Source organism: Thamnophis elegans, chromosome 1, assembly GCF_009769535.1.
Source record: "Thamnophis elegans isolate rThaEle1 chromosome 1, rThaEle1.pri, whole genome shotgun sequence".
Lineage (NCBI taxonomy): Eukaryota > Metazoa > Chordata > Lepidosauria > Squamata > Colubridae > Thamnophis > Thamnophis elegans.
The window spans coordinates 32,886,021-32,904,793 of NC_045541.1; the positions used below are offsets into that span (position 1 = coordinate 32,886,021).

Consider the following 18,773-nt stretch of genomic DNA (forward strand, 5'->3'; position numbering starts at 1 on the left):
AAAAAATACCTATATTCTCTAGCACTGATGTTACCTAATCCAGTAATGAAATGTCTGCAAGCAAACAACGAAGCTCAAGGACTCCACTATTTAACCTTGAGCTATAATTTTTTTCTTCTCTTTTTCCTTTATTTATGTGGGAAAATTGACATAATGATCCCACAATTTATCCCTTAGACCTTTGTGATCCTTAGTACTTTTGCTGTGCTAGTAATCTTTTGGAATTCATTTTATTCACATCTGAAACTTTAAGACAGAAGCTGTGTACTTTCTTTTTTTCTAAAGACAAGTCTGGAAAAGCAGCTTGAATATGTAAGAGATATTTGGAGTGTAAAAATATCTGAAGGGTAAAAATATTTAGAATGTTTGTGTTAACTGCAGTCTTCTGAAGCTGCTTTTCCTAACACTAGAGTGGTTTTCTTCCATGCATTTATGCATATCCTGGTTTGCTGCTTACAGCGGGAGTCCCCAACTGCTGGGCCCCATCCCAGTACCAGGCCGTGGTCTATTTGGAATCGGGCTGAGCAAGTGGTGGGCGAGTGTGTGCTTGCGGCCAGCTCCACTTCCACAAGCAACAGATGAGCACATACAAGCATGAAGCTCCATTTGTGCACCTACCACTTGTGTAAATGGAGCTGTGCACACATACATGCTCGCCATCATTAGTGCAGAACCATCCCCTCTCCCGCCACCGCCACTGCCGGTCCGCAAAGCCAGAAAGGTTGGGGCCCACTGGCTTACAGTATTTGCCATATTTTTTTCAAAAACTTCAGAAAGAAGTGACTCAAAGATTTTATTACAGCACCTAGCATTCAACCTGTTCTGGTTTAAGAAAATATTAAAATGTATGCATAAGTACTGGAAAAATTGAAGATAAATCAAGATAAAATATACATAGTTTGCATCATGGGGTTAATTTCTTTTTAACCACAGAGATGATGAAAGACAATTCTGGATTGGATTTCACAAAAGGAATCCATTATCTGGAGGAGCCTGGGAATGGTCTGATGCAACTCCTGTAAATATTATTTTATTTACTCATTGTCTTACAAAGTTAGACAAGAAACGGGGTTGTGTCCAAGTTGCTTTAGCAGCTTCCTGTCTAGTGTTAACAATAGCTCTTTGTGTGTTTTACTTTAGTTAACCTATTAATTTAAGAAGTACAGAAGAATGTAGTGTTTTTGAAGTACAGGTAGTCCTTGACTTACGTCCTCAATTGAGCCCAACATTTCTGTTGCTAAGTGAGACATTTGTTAAGTGACTTTTGCCCCATTTTATGACCTTTTTGGCCATTGTTGTTAAGTGAATCACTGCAGTTGTTAAGTTAGTAACATTTGTTAAGTGAATCCAGCTTCCCCATTGACTTTGCTTGTCAGAAGGTCACAACAGGTGATCGTATGACCCCAGGACACTGCTACCATCATAAGAATGAGTCGGTGTCAAGCATTTGAAATTTGATCACATGAATGGGAATACTGCAACAGTTGTAAATGTGAAAAATGGTCATGTCACTCTTTTCAATGACATTGTAACTTTGAACGGTTGCTAAATGAACTATTTTAAGTCAAGGACTACCCGTATATTTCCAAATGACCTTATAGACGTAATGTGTTCTTGAGAATCTTAAATGCACAGCATTTTATCTTGTAATACTTCTCTGAGGCAAAATGTGACTGTCCCTTTGAAAAAAACATACAGAATCTATTACAATTTTAACAAGAAATAATAGTACAAAAGCTATCAAAGTTTTAGCATGAAACATCATTCACACAATCAGATCTCTAATGCATTAACACATTTTTGCTTCAAGGCTTATGAAGTGATAGCTTAATGGGTTTACCTGTATGGCAAACAAATAAAAAGGAACTGAATTTTAGATAGCTTAAATGACTTCAATATGGCTCCCCCATTTTATTCCTTACTTAATCTAATATTTGTTTAACAGCTCTTTTTCAGGTTTGACAGATATTTATTAGCAAATAATCTCTCCCAACTTGTAAAATATAATGGTGTCAAACATATTATTTTACCTATGTAAATTCACCTCAGGATGATACGTTCCTGAAGCAAATTTACATAGGGAGACAGTCCCAGTATCTGGAACTCTCTTAACAGTTTTTCAGTCACTTTCCAAAAGTCTTTCTTGCGAAGAATCAAAGAAAAAAAAAATTGGGACTGTAACAATTCTCATTTATAATCATCTTTGTCTGAGTTCCAATAAGGATATATAAATTAGGTTAGTAAGTAAGTAAGCAAGTAAGTAAGATTATAAATAAACAAACAAACTAATTAATAAGACAATACAATAGTGTCAGAATTGGGTTAAGGAATATAAGTTGCTATTAAATTAACTCATGTCCTGCTCAGAGTCACCTCTAAGCGAGATGGGCAGCAAGCAAACAAATAAATAATGATCTTGTCATTCATTGGCCACTCACACTTCTCAAAGTTCTAGAATCTTCTGCAAGAAGATGTGATGTCATATAGAAAGTTGTGATGGAAAGAAATTATTCAAATTAGGAGCATTTGCTGGAAATTTTTATGATAGAAAAAAGCCACTATTAGAGTCTTCTCATGGTCATACATACATCTTTTTACTAATAAAAATCTTCAATTCCTTGTTCATTCCATGACCAGGTGTGTACATTTCAATAAGCCCTGTTTTGTTTAACCATATAGAGTTATTAAATAAGACATAATTGATTATGTTCTCACAATATGTTATTCTTTTTTAATATATTAAAGTTAGTCTCTGTATCATGCTTCAGATTTAATGCATACTTCTGTGGCAGGTTTCATCTGCCTTTTTAGAGAAAGCTTCTATTGAAGATAATGTGAAAAACTGTGCAGCATATAAAGCTAATGGGACTATTTTGCCACTGCGCTGCAATTCAGAACGTGAATGGATATGTAAAATGCCAAAAGGTAAGGAAGCATTTGAATAAAGTCTTGCAATATGTGCTTTCTAAAATGATACATAGTCACTGTTTCATTAAGGTGAGAAGCAGTACTCAATAGCAGATATCAGTCCTTTCATAAAGAAAACCTCAGATTCAGTTATCAATTCAAATAGTCCCAATTTACCAATCACACTTGGGACCAAAGATGCCATCACTAAACAATGCAGTCGTTAAGCACAATTTCATATGATTGTACCAACTTATAGTATCTGTTCCATCTGTAGTTGTTAAGTGAATCACATGGTTGATAAAGCATGACATCACATGACCCTAACTTGTGACTTCCTACTAGCTTCCCCAGCTGTGAAGGTCACAAATAGTAAACATGTGACTACTAGATACTGCAATAGTTGTAAACACCGCACCAGTTGTGAAGTGTCCAAATCACAGTAATGTGACTATGGGGACCAGAGGTGGGTTGCTCCCAGTTCCGCCCAGTTCAACTGAACCGGTAGTGGCGGTGGCGGGAGGCTCACCCATCCGCCAGACTCTTCTGCGTATGCACAGAAGTGTTGCGTGAGCGCGAAAATGAGCAAACCAATAGTAAACTGGTTAGCAACGCATCACTGATAGGGACAATGTGATTGCCACAGCTTCCAGGACTTGTTAAAAGTTTCTCTCTTTAGTGCCTTCAAAACTAGTAGCTGAACAACTAGTGAATAAACAAGGACTACCTGTATCTCAAGTTTTAAATAAAGGGTTTAGAAATTCTAGAAATAGAAGCTGCTCTTGAATTCCTTTGAATGTTGTGGCCAGAATAAACCAGTCTTACAGCGCTTTGGGTTGGGCAAAATGTGTATTTTAGTTCAACATATTTAAAAGGAGCCTGCTATGCGCTGGTAATCTATGTCTTAATCCAGCATAGGACAGCACCATCCAGTCTGCAGGAAAGTATCAACTGGAGGTTTCTTTTTTCTTAATAATAATAGGCAATTAGTTTTTATGAAATTGGGGCTTTTATATATTTAAGTATTACTTTAAAATAAGTGCTAATGAAAATTTAGTAATGAATATCTAAGAAAAAAATGACACTAAACCAGAATATAGTTAAATTATATTTTAATAGTGGCAAAAAAGAGAAAAGAAGCAGAAAAAAAATCTGCATTTTATTCTTCAAACCAAAACATTATTTCTGTTTCAGGTGTGAAATCGAAGACTCCACAATGGTATATTAATGGTATGGGTAAAAAACATGTTTTTCAAAAACATGTGTTATGTGTGTTTGTGTGCGTGTGTGCATGTGTGTATAATAAGCATCTTCTGGGGCTTTTTTCAGCAAACAGGCAAATTTCCTATAGATTTCATTTCAAAACAACAGCAAGCAATACTTATAGAAATAATTTAGTAATTGCAAAAAGCAGAACAGCATTTTACTAGAAGTGCATCCTTATATGCACATGGTAGTTAATTCAATTCAAAATACCAGTTGGTGGCACTTATAGACAGATACGGGCAAGCATTAATGCTATGAAAGATGCATTGAGCAGAGAAAAAATATTAAGGGCTCCTTTTAACAACTGTTCTTTCTTTTGTAGAATCATGTATTGATTTGTTTTTGTTCTTAGCTTTTCTACTTGTAACTTGCTATCAAATGATGGAATTGATTCAGATTTCCAATGAGATTAGTTTTACTTATAGGAGAACAGAAGAAGTGACTTTTGCCTCCAAACAGTTGTTCAAGAAGATTGGTAGATCTAGTAAAAGTTTGTTGAAAAAATACTGCCTGAATATGTATCATGTTTGCAGTAAATTACAACTTTTTCGATCAAATGATATAAAAATGAAAAGGAAGGGAGGAAGGGTTATGTAAGTTTATGTATGTTAAACTATAAAATATGATTTCAAAATTTTAATAGCCATTTCATCCTAAGCAATGGGCAGCTATAGCATGACTGGAAGCTTCCTAATAAATCAATTATGCGGGAGCAAGATCCGAGTGCTATTGCATAGTGGGGTGAGTTCCCATCACTTGCCCCAGCTTCTTGACAAGCAAATGAAAGGAGCCTTCATGGACAATGGTGATATCACCAGGAAATTCTTTCAACCTGGAAGTGCCTTAAAGGATGCTTCATTTAAGATGGCACTTACTTTTCTGTTGTTTTAGGTGGTTTTGCTTAATTCTAAGAATCAGAATTCTTACATGCCAGAACTTTCCTACACTTATGAAAATCCAAATTAACTTCACACAACAACACCCAAAAATGACATTGTTAAATATCGGGCATTTTGCTGATATATTTCTACAATGTGATTTTATTGTGGTTGAGTCACAGGTTTTGCTTCTCTGCATCAAGCCCAAAAGTGCACTGTTGGCCCCTCTGCTGTTTGATTGGCAGTGTCAAGGGAGGAATAATAAATGATTGAACATTATAAGCCTTGATGTATTTCAGCAGCACAGTGGGCATATGCAACTTGTTTATGTTCTTGGTACTTTAAAGGGCAACATCTACAAGTGAAATTTGCAGTCAGTCATTGAAGAAGGAAATGGGGGCAAAGATTTGGAGGCAGGCCATCACAAGATTAATACAATAAATTGTAGCTCAAAATATTTCTTTATTAAAAGCAAGAAGAATCACAATGACAATGACAATGTTAGATGTGCTTGTATTCCATTGATATTAATGCACTAGTTGTTCAAATGCTTAATTTTTTTCTCGGTGAAATATTTCCCTAAGATAAAGATAATATTTAATTGCACATATTTTTAGAATGCATTCATCTACAAGTTACTAGCTAAATAGTCTGTTACTGTCTGGACAAATACCAGAGAATTTGCTATTGTTTCTACACGTTAGGCTCCATTCAAAGAAATAATTGCTCTGCTTTCAATGTAAAATATAGTTAGGGCTATGCTAACCATATTTAAATCCATTGATTTCACTGGGAGAAAATTAAGTATATGCATTTTAATGGAATGATAATGATCTATTGAACATGCCTAGTTCATTAAAATTTAAATCTTTAAATCTCAAGGGTAAGTCAAATGTAGTTAGCAACCACTCATCTTCTACAGTAGTGGTGGGTTCCAGATCCCGTTGCAACCGGTACGGTGCAACAGGGCCTGGCGTCCACCACATAAATGCGTGCAGCGCACACATGCGTTCTTACCTCCTGCGATGCTCCATGACGCCTCCATGACACTCCAGCTGCTCGGGCGGAGCATCACACAGGTGTCATATGCTCTGTGCGTGGAAGCGCCAAGGAGCTCAAATACAGGTAAGGAGGGCGGGTGGGCCCTCCGGAACACCGTACCAGAATGGTACCCGATGCTCCCGGCAGGCACCGGTACACCAGTACCGGGGCGTACTGCCTGCAACCCACCACTGTTCTACAGTATTAGGTTTGATAGTGTTGGTTCTTGTAGAGCACTAGGTGTTTGATGTTTGCTTCATTAACAATAAAAATACATAACTCAAAGACATTTTCTCACATTCAAATAGATTGTATTTAACTTAATTTTTAGAGTTACCATGGTTTTATTATCAAGGAGCAGAATACCTTTTCTATGACAGCCCCTCAAACTGGGACAGTTTTCAGTTTGTGTGTGGTTGGCTCCGTGGGGATATAGCAACCATACAGTCGTCTCAGGAACAAGAATTTATCCAAAACAGAATTAAAAAGGTAATGTATATATAATTATTTCCTAGATTTTCATAGCACATCAGTTTTTTCCAGATAGATGGATGGAAGGATGGATGGATGGATGGATGGATGGATGGGTAATTATATAAGAAATTAAAAGACACAATTTGAAATATATTTTCTATTTAATACAGCAGCAACTAGTGAAATACAGTTTTGTGGCTTCTTCAGACTGAGCTAAGTTAAAGGCCTAAGTACAATCTAGATCAGGCATGTCCAGCCTGCAGGCCACAAGTAATACAGCCCTACAAGATAACAAACTGTTAACATTATTATGTAATTTAGGTAAATTAACTGTATTATGATATGCAGCCCAAGACAATTCCTTTTCACTCAGTGAGGCCCAGGCAAGCCAAAAGTTTGGACACCCTTGATCTAGATCTGTGATGGCGAACCTATAGCATGTGTACCACAAGTGGCAAGCAGAGCTCTCACTGCAGGCACATGAGCCATCACCCCAGCTCAGCTCCACTGCACATGCGTAGATGCCTCCTACTGGCAAGCTGATTTTCGGGTCTCTGCCATGCATGCATATGCATGGGGGGAGGGGTGCATGCGGGAGATGTTCGTGTATGTACAGGGGTCATGGACCCATGTGGGTCCATGCATGCATGCGCGGAAGGGTGGGGGGAGCCCTAGGCGGGTCACACATATGCTCAGGGGGAGCGCAGGGGGGGGTCATGCACACATTGCATTATGGGCGTGCGTGTGCGTGCTTTCGGCACACAACAAGGTTAACCGCAAGGTTATCCATCACTGATCTAGATAAAACAAAAAAGCACAGCTGATGAGCATGGAGATATTAAGTTAGTTTTTGCATGTATAAAATGCCAATACAGTCTTCTTTTTCTACAAATACATATGACATCTCTGATATATCTGAGTTGCAATCTTTTTTCTTTTACATTGCTCCCATGGCTAAAAATACTTTAATCCTGGCCATGAATGTTGTAACATTTTCACTTTTGTCTAGATATTGCTATTTTTAGCTTTTGAACCATCAACTTAGGCAACTTTGGTAGTTCTTTCTGGCTTTATTGTTTTCAGTAACCTTTTAAAACATTGATTTCTATCCTTATCAGAGATGAGATAGTGATCACTAAGAATCAACCTTTTATGCTCTTGCAATGTTGTGACCATAGAAATGTCCCTGATTTTAGCTGGGGTAGCCGATGTAAAAGAAGGCAGAACTGCCTACATCCTGAATGAATTTGCAGAAAAGGGAATTCCAGCTGTGGTAGCTTTTTTGTTTGTGGTTAATTAAATATACCTGCTTTAATTTTCTCTTCTGCAAAAAGTGTTAAATGTGCAGGTGACCTCATCCCTTCTATATTCATATTTCATGTTCATTTATTTTTACAGTCTAACCTCCTTGAAAGTTAGTGGAATTCTTTTGTTTCAGCAGAGCTTTAGAAAAGGGGATGATCCACTAATTGTTAAGTCGGGTTGTTATGAAATTTCATTTAAATGTATGCCGATTAATTTACATTCAAAGTGACAATAAAGTTATTTCTAAATTACTCGATATGATTTTATTATTGTATTATTATACAATTGTATCATAGCAGCCAGTTGTTTCGCCGGATTTGGCATTGGTTACTAGTTGGGCCCCACCCAGGGGCCTAGGACGTCATAACGTATTTTCGTAATATGCGTGCAGATCCAAGCAGTGCGGCTTTTTGCATTTGACTGATGGTGATTTTGTCAATTTTTAACTGCTATAAATGTATTCCAGTGCTTTTGGAATAGCACCCAGTGTGCCAATTACTACTGGAATTACCACTGCTGGTTTGTGCCATAATCGTTGAATTTCTATTTTTCAGTCCTGGTATTTCGTGATTTTTTTCATATTCCTTCTCGTCAACCCTGCTATCACCTGGTATTGCGATGTCTATGATTGTAACCTTATTTTTATCAACCAGTGTGATGTCTGGTATATTATGAGCCAGTATTTTGTCCGTTTGTATATGGAAATCCCACAAGATCTTGACCATCTGATTTTCGGTGACTTTTTCAGGCTGATGTTCCCACCAGTTTGTTGCTGTTTTAATATTATAATTTTTGCACAAATTCCAATGGATCATTTGTGCTACTGAATTGTGCCGCAATTTATAATCAGTCTGCGTGATTGTTTTACAGCAGCTGAGTATGTGATCAACAGTTTCATCAGCTTCTTTGCAAAGACTGCATTTGGCATCATCGGAGGATTTTTCGATTTTGGCCTTAATGGCATTTGTGCAGATAGCTTGTTCTTGTGCAGCCAGGATTAGTGACTCTGTTTCTTTCTTTAATGTACATGTTGTTAACCATAACCAAGTTTTTTCACTGTCCACTTTATCTTTTATTTTTTTCAGAAATTGGCCATGCAATGCTTTGTTCTGTCAACTCTCTTGATTTTATCACATCTTTTCTGTATTCTTGTTTCGTCTGTTGGACCTTCAATAGATTTTTGTTCTTTACTTCGATTAATAGATGTTCTTGATTTTCTTTTAAATAATCAGCCAGTGCATGTTTTTCTTCTTCAACTGTTTGCTTCACTTGTAATAATCCTCTGCCACCTGATTTTCGGGGCAGGTATAGTCTATCAGTATCACCATGTGAATGTAAACTGTAATGCATTGTCATTAGTTTCCTGGTTTTTCGGTCCAAAATGTCCAAATCAGCTTGTGTCCAGTTAACTATACCAGCTGTGTATCTTATAACTGGTATTGTCCAGGTATTTATGGTCTTGATTGTTGTTGTTGTTGTTGTTATAGGTTTTTGTATGGCAATAATGCCTTTCAAATATATTTGGCGGGATAGACATTTCAAAATGAGTAAAGTATTAGATATTGTTTCTTGCAATAAACCATGTTTATCAGAAGATAACTGCCCCATTGTTTTTAGGTAATTTAACTTAGTTTCAATTCCCTGTGTTTTTGCTGAACATGTAGTAATTTTTGCAATTCTTGGTATTATTGTGTACTTATAAATTACTTCCAAATAATCATTATAGAGTAAGAACTATTAATTATGTTATTTCTTCTATTTAGTTACTTAATGCTATTTATAATCTGCCCCATTCCTCAAGGACTTTCAGCAGCTAGCAAACACTGAACTCAGTGGAATAGATATCTGAATGGATATGCATATTTTGATGTCAGTAATTTATAATTTTTTGTTGTCTTTCAATTATTTTTATCATTCTTGTCTAAACATTAATCAGCATACATAGCACACGAACCAGTCAAAGGATACATGCCACATAATAAATCTACATAATATTGCTTCAATGTAAATATTTTACAGATTTCAAAAAAAAGTAGCAATTGGTGGATTGCATTGCGTTCAGAATTACCCAGTGAAGAATTTCGGTAAGATTGCCATATACATTTTATTTTCTCTGTACTATCTTAGAAATTACTTCTCATTTTAATATAAAAGCAGCAAACCTGGACCCAATTGCAACTATATCCTATACAGTTGTATTGATAATATAGAAGCTGGCATATTTTTCGTATCCTTTCTTTCTGGCAAAAGTAAGAATTCTAAATCCGATTTCCTTTTGGTGAATTTGGTGGATTTTTCCATGTTCTTCCATCTTAAAATGTATAGAAATAGATACAGTGAGATTCAGGTTCAGAAAGGTTAACAATGCTATAGATAGACTATACTGCAATGGAATTTGTAATTAGTAATTATAATTGCTCTGATTCCCCTGATTCATTCACTTACTTATCCTTTTCGAGTGCACATAGATTTAAATTCCATAACACATAGTGGGTGGTTACGTTTCAAGAACTGCGTACATTATTGCAATCCTGATAAAATAGGCAGTCATTAATGCTAAATATACTATAAATGAAAAACCCCAAATAAAGAGTTTTTAATTCTGTTTCAGGTGTTTTTAGGAATGAGAAATACAGATTAGATAAATTCTTCCCCAAATGGGAAGGATCTATGATCTTGGAGGATTTCAACCTACTTTCCTTTGGGAGCGATGTCTGATGTAGCTTAGGAGTCAATAACATAGAATAGAATAGAATAGAATAGAAACAGGAGCAGAACAACAGAGTTGGAAGGGGCCTTGGAGGTCTTCTAGTCCAACCCCCTGCTTAGGCAGTTCATCACCTGCATGACAGCCATGTGCTAGGTCATCCAGAGCCGAACACAGGACAGTGGTCACATATCTGATCTGGTTTTCCTGTCAGAAAAGCAGCAAAGTGATCTGAACTTTAGCTCTAACAGAGTGCTTGCATCATGTGATCTTAACTTCAAAAGCCATTTCTTATAATTAAATACAATCTAAATTTTGTTTGCAGATGGACAGATGGATCACCATTATTGTATCAGAACTGGGCAGGAGATAAAGTGAGACCGAAGCCAGTTCAAGGGCAAAAATGTGCTTTTATTTCTTCCCAGACAGGTACATGTTGTACTTGGTTCTTATTATTTCAAATTATTTAAGGAAACATTTGATGAGGTTGCATAATTATGTTATTTTATTCCGAATCGTCTTTGCCTATTGCCATAGATAAGAATTTTTCTAACTACTGCAATGTTTGAAAGACACTGAAAACCTGGTTTTTGTACCAGACATTGTTTGGTGTTGTATTGTCACTCCAGGTTTGGGACACTATTTTTAAATTTTTAGATGGCTCTTATTTTTAATTGATAATTGCAGAATTTCATGTTAAGAGGCTGGCCCTATACATTTAAATAAATATTTAATTAAAGTTATCATGAAAAGTATTCCAAGATTGCGCCATTTTTAAAATTGAGAATATTGATTTGTACGGCTTCCCCCTCCCCCCTAATATACAGTACAAAGATACCTTTATAATGTATACATTTCAATCCTTGGCCTGTTTTTCTTCAATGGAGAAGTGGCTTCTTTCTTTGTTTTTAACACAAGAGTGTCATTTATCATCCAGATCTCTGTCAAAAAAAGTTATTATTTATCATGTGTGTATGTGTGTTTATACCACAATGAATACTTACGTAGTGGCTGCTGGGAGTCTTTAATACTATGCAGAATTTGTGCTCCTTCATTCCAACAAGAATATCTTATTACCTTTTATAGTACTGAGTATGGCATGGGAAATGATTTCCTTGGAATAATATTGCCTACACTCGGAATGGTACACATCCCTTTTCCTTCTTGTGTTTTTCTTGGGCATCATTCAAACCTGCCTTGGAGGATCTCTGCAAAGTAAATTTAAGGCCGTTCCAATCGAATTAGCCTGGGGTTTGGGTTGCTCATCATTCAGTTCCCACAAATCATAATGGAAATGATTTGAGTAAAATAATTGATTGCTTTTATTTTGTACAGCAGGAGGAACCCAGGAAGTAATACAAGTAGTACTCTCTATATGAAACGGACTGTTGATTTTTGCTGGAAGCATATTTCAACTTTAAAAAAAATACTGTGGGTGTATTACTCAATGCAGGTCAAAGCCAACTAGTCCTTCAGATCTGCTTCTCTCTCTCTCCCTCCCTCCTCCTCTCCAGCCCTCTCTCTCACTCTCCCCCTCTCCCGCCCTCTCTCTCTCCCCCCTCTCTCTCTCCCTCCCTCCCCCTCCCCTTCCCTCTCTCCCTCCCTCCCCCTCTCCCTCCCTCTCTCTCACTCTCCCCCCTCTCCCGCCCTCTCTCTCTCCCCCTCTCCCTCTCTCTCCCTCCCTCCCTCTCTCTCTCTCTCTCTCTCCCTGCCTCTCCCCCCCACCTCTCTCTCTCTCTCTCTGTCTCACACACACACACACACACACACAGCCACATACACATCCCCATGGAAGCTTTGGGTGGCCCAAAAATGTTACTTAAAAATAGATGTGATGCTGAGGGTCTCTGCTTTGTTTTGCAGTGTATTACTGGCTTCCTTCAGTTCTTTTTGTTTATTTGGGGATTTGCTATAATCTTTTGTAAAAGTTAGGACTTCCTATATTGCTCTAGCAAGTCCTATCCCAGCCTCCCTCCACTCACAGTGACCCACGGCCTCCTTTTCCCAGCTTCCCTGCGCTCACACTGCACTGCAGCAGCACCTCCTCTCCCAACTCGTGTGCAAATGGTGCCAAGGCTCCCGCTGCCTCGCCCATCTTATTGGTGACCCACCCCCTCCACTTCTGCTTAATGGCCTGTTAGTCATTAATGATGTAATGACATCATCTTGGGGATATGACAGTACCAAGACCGGATTTCTGTTGCTAAGTGATATGAATCACATGATATCCTGCTTTATAGTTTCATTTCTTAGTGAAAACAATCTCGGTCCCAATTGCTCTTATAACCCAGGGAACATCTATATATTAATCTAAATAAATAATGGAAGAGTTGTCTTACATTTTCACTGCTATGGCAGTATGGATATTTACACTTGAGGCAGTCCTGATAGGAATATACTTCTCAAAAAGTGTTGCCCATAAATTATAACGTATTTAATTATATTGGAAATATATTTAATTGGTCAATATCTGTTAGCCCTCCCAGGTAAAACAGACAGGGTCTTATTTTATTTTGACCCCCAAAATAATCACTTGACCTTATTTTTGGGGAGGTCTTATTATTTTTGAGGTGCAGGAGGCAGCGAGCACAGCTGCTGCTGTGTTGCAATATTTTGGGGAGGGCTTATTTTAACACATGCACTCAAAAGCCCAATTGGGCTTATTATCTGGGGAGGTCTTATTTTTGGGAAAGCAGGGTAGATGAGCTACATCTACTTTATTGTAGGACTATATAAACAGAATCTTGCTGATTCTGTTAATACAGAAGTATAAAACCTCCCACTGCCTCTTTTAATTTCTTGCTCCAATAGGGCGGTTCCTTCCTTAGTTTCCTTCTCTGATCTTTAAGCCACTTGGGGCTCCTGCTTCTCTTAGTCTGAGTGTTTCCTAGGCAGCATCTCTTTCCCTCTTTCCCCAAGGTTGGTCATCCACACATTCCATTACAGTGCCATGCCATGTTGACAGGTTCATTTTAATTTTATTATGTTATTGCATCCTTTAGGACAATGGGACTTTGCAAATTGTACCCTTTCTCTTCCTTGTGTCTGCAAGCGTAAAAATGTACAAATTACTGAGAGAGAAATTTTGAAAGAAGAATATCAAGGAACATGTCCTAAAGGATGGCTGTACTTTGGATTCAAGGTACTTGCTGGTTTAAAAAAAAAAAACTACTAGAGTTTCAAACCTTAACCCTAAGTGTAGTATGTTGGCCAAAAATGGATTGCTATTTTTTTAAATAAATAAAAAAACCACTTAAAAGCACATGTCTTTATGTGTTTGAATTATTAAATACATGTAATAATTTAATAAATTATTTGCTTCATTCTAAAACATGGGTGTCAGTTGGGGTGGCCATGGCCTGCGTGTGATGCCTCCGGCATGACACCCCTGTTCTAAAGTGATAGTTGAATATTACAGGTAGTCCTCAACCTACAACCACAATTGAGCCCCAAACTTTGGTTGCTAAGTGAAACACTTGTTTTGCCCAATTTTCTTGCCATAGTTATTAAATGAAATACTGCAGTTGTTAAATTAGTAACACATTTGTTAAATGAATCTGGCTTCCCCATTGACCTTGACCACAAAAGGAGGTCACATGACCCAGGACACTGCAACGGTCATAAATGTGAGTCAGTTGCCAAGCATCTGAATTTTGATCGCGTGACCGCGGAAATGCTGAAGTGGTTGTAAGTGTGTAAAATGGTCATAAGTCACTTTTTTTCAGGGCTGTTGTAACTTTGAATGGTCACTAAATGAACCATTGTAAGTCAAGGACTACCTGTATGTACTAAAGTCTCCCAGGAGCCCAACTTGATTCCCTGGTCCCCATCAATCAGTATCCATCTGATGTTTAATTAAAAACTGCCTGTTTTTTTAAAAAAAATCTGATTCTCTTCCTGAGTGTTCTCAATTGCCATTCTATTTTTATATTGTCACTTCTGTTTCCTTTTCTCTTTTTCAATTAATGAGCTAAACAAGGGATGTGGTCTACCATTTCGTTTAACTCAGCTTCTTCATTCTTTCCAAACCTACTCCTATCCAGTCTTGCAGATAAAATTTTGTTTCAGTGACTCATGGCTATCCTAAATACCCAATTCAATCTTTCTTTCTGTAAACAGTGTTTCCTGCTGCAGATTCCAAAGGATCCAGCCCATTTAAAAAGTTGGTATTCTGCTCAAAAAACCTGCAGCTACTATGATGCATCACTGGTAATAGTTGAAAATGAAGTTGAACAAGGTACCCTACGGTGTGTTACACCTTAATCAAAATGTTATAAATATATGATTCTTACAGATATTGCATATTTTATTAGTAGGACCTCCTCTGTTATCTAAGTATATTTAAGGCTCTGGGTCTTAAACATAATAAGGTTTTGTAAGACTTAATAGCTGTTTTGGATATTATATGAGGATTATATGAGTAACAGGATCCAAAATGAGGCTACTTAAATACTTGACTAAGTTTTCTATTGTGAATTTATGTCTTGCAACTGAATATTTATTATCCTTGATAGAAGACCAGATATAATTTTCTATCATAAAAAAATCACTTTACTACTTGCAATTGGTTGTAAAATACCATTGTTCAATAGTTAGTTTTTAACTATGGCAGAAGTAAGTAATGCTAAAAAACACATGTATATTTGCATTTTATACAGTTATTTAACTTTGGATAAATTCCTATCTCTTGTATTTAAACTCATTTCCTGGGATTTAAGATCTCCCCTTGATAACCATCACAGCTAAAACCATTTCCTGGGACCTGAAGCTTGATACCTATTTTCTTCTCTAGTTTGGAAAGCATAGTGGCATTTACATAGAATCCTTTGAAAACTTTGCACTCAGTGACAAAATAAAACACTAAGAGAGAAGGAGTGTGGAAGTGATATGGAAATAGTACCTGAAATGGTTTGGTCAAGTGAAGAGAATGAATTAGGGTCAAATTACATCAGCTGTATAGTGTATTCTGCTTTGTACAATCCTGCTTACCTTGAAAGAATATACATACATACATACATACATACATACATACATACACACACACACACACACACACACACACACACACACGCATGAATGTTTAAGGTTGTTCCTTAGCAGTTAGTAACGGCAGTTCTAACTGAAGAAGGCTTTGATAACTGACTTTTCAGATTGATAAAAAGTCATTATACTTTCAAATTCCCCAAAAGTTGTATCAGCCTGCATTTCTTACTTTTCATCGCCATGTAATTTCAATCACTATTAATTTGAAAATAATAATTTAGCAGAGCTTAAATGTCTAAATTCTAGTTTTCTTTTCTAGCTTTCATTGCAATGAACCTATTTGGACATAAATCTAATGTCTGGATTGGTCTGCAGAGTGATAATTATGAAAAATGGCTTAATAGACAAGAAGTGGAATTTGCCAACTGGTCTCCAGCTCAAGTAAGGCAATGTAGTCTTACTTTTGTGTACCCTATATGGTATTTATAATGAATGTATTTCCTACTTAGATAGAGGAACGGGAAGGCTAGAGAAAACATGAAAACATAAAGCTCTTTCCTGAAGAAGATATTAATCAGGAATAACCAAGTGTGCATTAAAATGGTACAGCTAAAAAATGTTCTTGAATCAAGATCATTTGCTGTAAATGTTATGGAAATAGTCTGCCACCTTCTGGGATTTTTTTTCCTAATTCCCAGTCTAACCAATGGTCTAAAAGGTGTTTGATTTATCCAGTATGAATCATATCCAGTATCCACCTCTGGTGCTTTGCAAAATAATTATTTGCACTGTATTTGTGCAAATAAAGCATCTCCCAAAGTATTAAAGCAATTACATTATTTTGCAAAGTTTACAGGGCTATTTCAAAAGATGTCTCTAATTGTCTGTGCATGCAAATCAGATGATATTACTGGGCTTGCAAGGAAGGATGGGAGCCCCTTTCAAAGCAGATGTATGAGTCTCAGGGATGATGTAGTTCCTTTAAAGCTTCTATGAGACATACTTTGTTCAGTGTAAGGAGTTTTGTGAAGTACATATTTTAAATGCTTTGCACTGCCATAAAATGCTTAACTATCAATAAGATATGAAAATACAGGTGAAACTCAAAAAATTAGAATATCGTGCAAAAGTTCATTTATTTCAGTAATGCAACAAAAGGTGAAACTAATATATGAGATAGACTCATTATATGCAAAGCAAGATAGTTCAAGCCGTGATATGTCATAATTGTGATGATTATGGCTTACAGCTCATGAAAACCCCAAATCCACAATCTCAGATATTGTGAAAAGGTGCAATATTCTAGGCTCAAAGTGTCCCATTCTAATCAGCTAATTAAGCCACAACACCTGCAAAGGGTTCCTGAGCCTTTAAATAGTTTCTCAGTCTGGTTCAGTAGGAATCACAATCATGGGAAAGACTGCTGACCTGACAGTTGTGCAGAAAACCATCATTGAGACCCTCCATAAGGAGGGAAAGCCTCAAAAAGTAATTGCAAAAGAAGTTGGATGTTCCCAAAGTGCTGTATCAAAGCACATTAATTGAAAGTTATGTGGAAGGGGAAAGTGTGAAAGAAAAAGGTGCACAAGCAGCAAGGATGACCGCAGCCTGGAGAGGATTGTCAGGAAAAGACCATTCAAAAGTGTTGGGGACTTTCACAAGGAGCGGACTGAGGCTGGAGTCAGTGCATCAAGAGCCACCACACACAGACGGATCCTGGACATGGGTTTCAAATGTCGTATTCCTCTTGTCAAGCCGCTCCTGAACAACAAACAACCTCAGAAGCGTCTTACCTGGGCTAAAGAAAAACAGACCTGGTCTGTTGCTCAGTGGTCCAAAGTCCTCTTTTCTGATGAGAGCAACTTTTGCATCTCATTTGGAAACCAAGGACCCAAAGTATGGAGGAAGAATGGAGAGGCACACCCTGCAAGATGCTTGAAGTCCAGTGTGAAGTTTCCACAGTCTGTGTTGATTTCGGGAGCCATGTCATCTGCTGGTGTTGGTCCACTGTGCTTCATTAAGTCCAGGGTCAACGCAGCCGTCTACCAGGAGATTTTGGAGCACTTCATGCTTCCTTCCACAGACGAGCTTTATGGGGATGCTGACTTCATTTTCCAGCAGAACTTGGCACCTGCCCACACTGCCAAAACCTGGTTCAATGACCGTAGGATTACTGTGCTTGATTGGCCAGCAAACTCGCCTGACCTGAACCTCATAGAAAATCTATGGGGCATTACCAAGAGAAAGATGAGAGACATGAGACCGAACAATGCAGAAGAGCTGAAGGCCACTATTGAAGCATCCTGATCTTCCATAACACCTCAGCAGTGCCACAGGCTGATAGCTTCAGTGCCACGCCACATTGAGGCAGTAATTGCTGCAAAAGGGGCCTAAACCAAGTACTGAGTACATATGGATGCTTATACTTTTCAGAGTTCCGATATTGTTCTATGTACAATCCTTGTTTTATTGATTGCATGTAATATTCTAATTTTCTAAGATTGTAGATTTGGGGTTTTCATGAGCTGTAAGCCATAATCATCACAATTATGATACATCACGGCTTGAACTATCTTGCTTTGCATGTAATGAGTCTATCTCATATATTAGTTTCACCTTTTAAGTTGCATTACTGAAATAAATGAATTTTTGCACGATATTCTAATTTTTCGAGTTTCACCTTAAGCCTCCTCCATTTGAATTTGGGTAGCACTAGAAAGGGACAAAAATCTTCATCGTATCAGTGAATTTGGTAGTCTAGTTCTAATATAAGCAAATGTTGGGGAAAGAAGAAAATCAAAACTAGAATTGTGGAATGTTGTTGATGGATTTTGCTTTCCAAAGATTATTTAATGAATTCAGTAATAAAGTGATGTCCTTTGACAGCTCTCTTATTCATTGTTCAAACATAAATTGTTTCCGTGAAAGGAAATTACAGGTTCAACTAAGATCATCTTCAGCTCAACAGAAAATCCCAAGAAAATTATTGTTGCAAACTGTATCTTTCTTTCTCTCTCAAAAAAAAAAACCACCCCTATTTGATTGGAAATTTTTATAGGTGAACTTCTGGTGGTTACATAATTAAATATTTTGTATCTTATAACAAATCTAACAGTTCTAATAACAAAGAATACATTAATTGTTTACACAAAATCAACAATAAGAATATGTCATGAGATTTATTATCTGTGTTATTTAGTCTATTTCTGTAT

General features: G+C 37.2%; 1 protein-coding gene across 1 annotated transcript in view; it reads left to right on the plus strand.

The window, feature by feature from the left end:
• The window catches only part of PLA2R1 (phospholipase A2 receptor 1), a 74,121-nt gene that overhangs the window by 41,225 nt on the left and 14,123 nt on the right, over positions 1–18,773 (plus strand). The window contains exons 13-21 of the mRNA XM_032224623.1: positions 934–1,018; positions 2,793–2,925; positions 4,102–4,137; positions 6,424–6,581; positions 9,891–9,955; positions 10,904–11,007; positions 13,581–13,720; positions 14,698–14,815; positions 15,881–16,002. Of these exons, the coding sequence (XP_032080514.1) occupies positions 934–1,018; positions 2,793–2,925; positions 4,102–4,137; positions 6,424–6,581; positions 9,891–9,955; positions 10,904–11,007; positions 13,581–13,720; positions 14,698–14,815; positions 15,881–16,002 (961 nt within the window). The remainder of the gene's footprint in view (positions 1–933; positions 1,019–2,792; positions 2,926–4,101; positions 4,138–6,423; positions 6,582–9,890; positions 9,956–10,903; positions 11,008–13,580; positions 13,721–14,697; positions 14,816–15,880; positions 16,003–18,773) is intronic.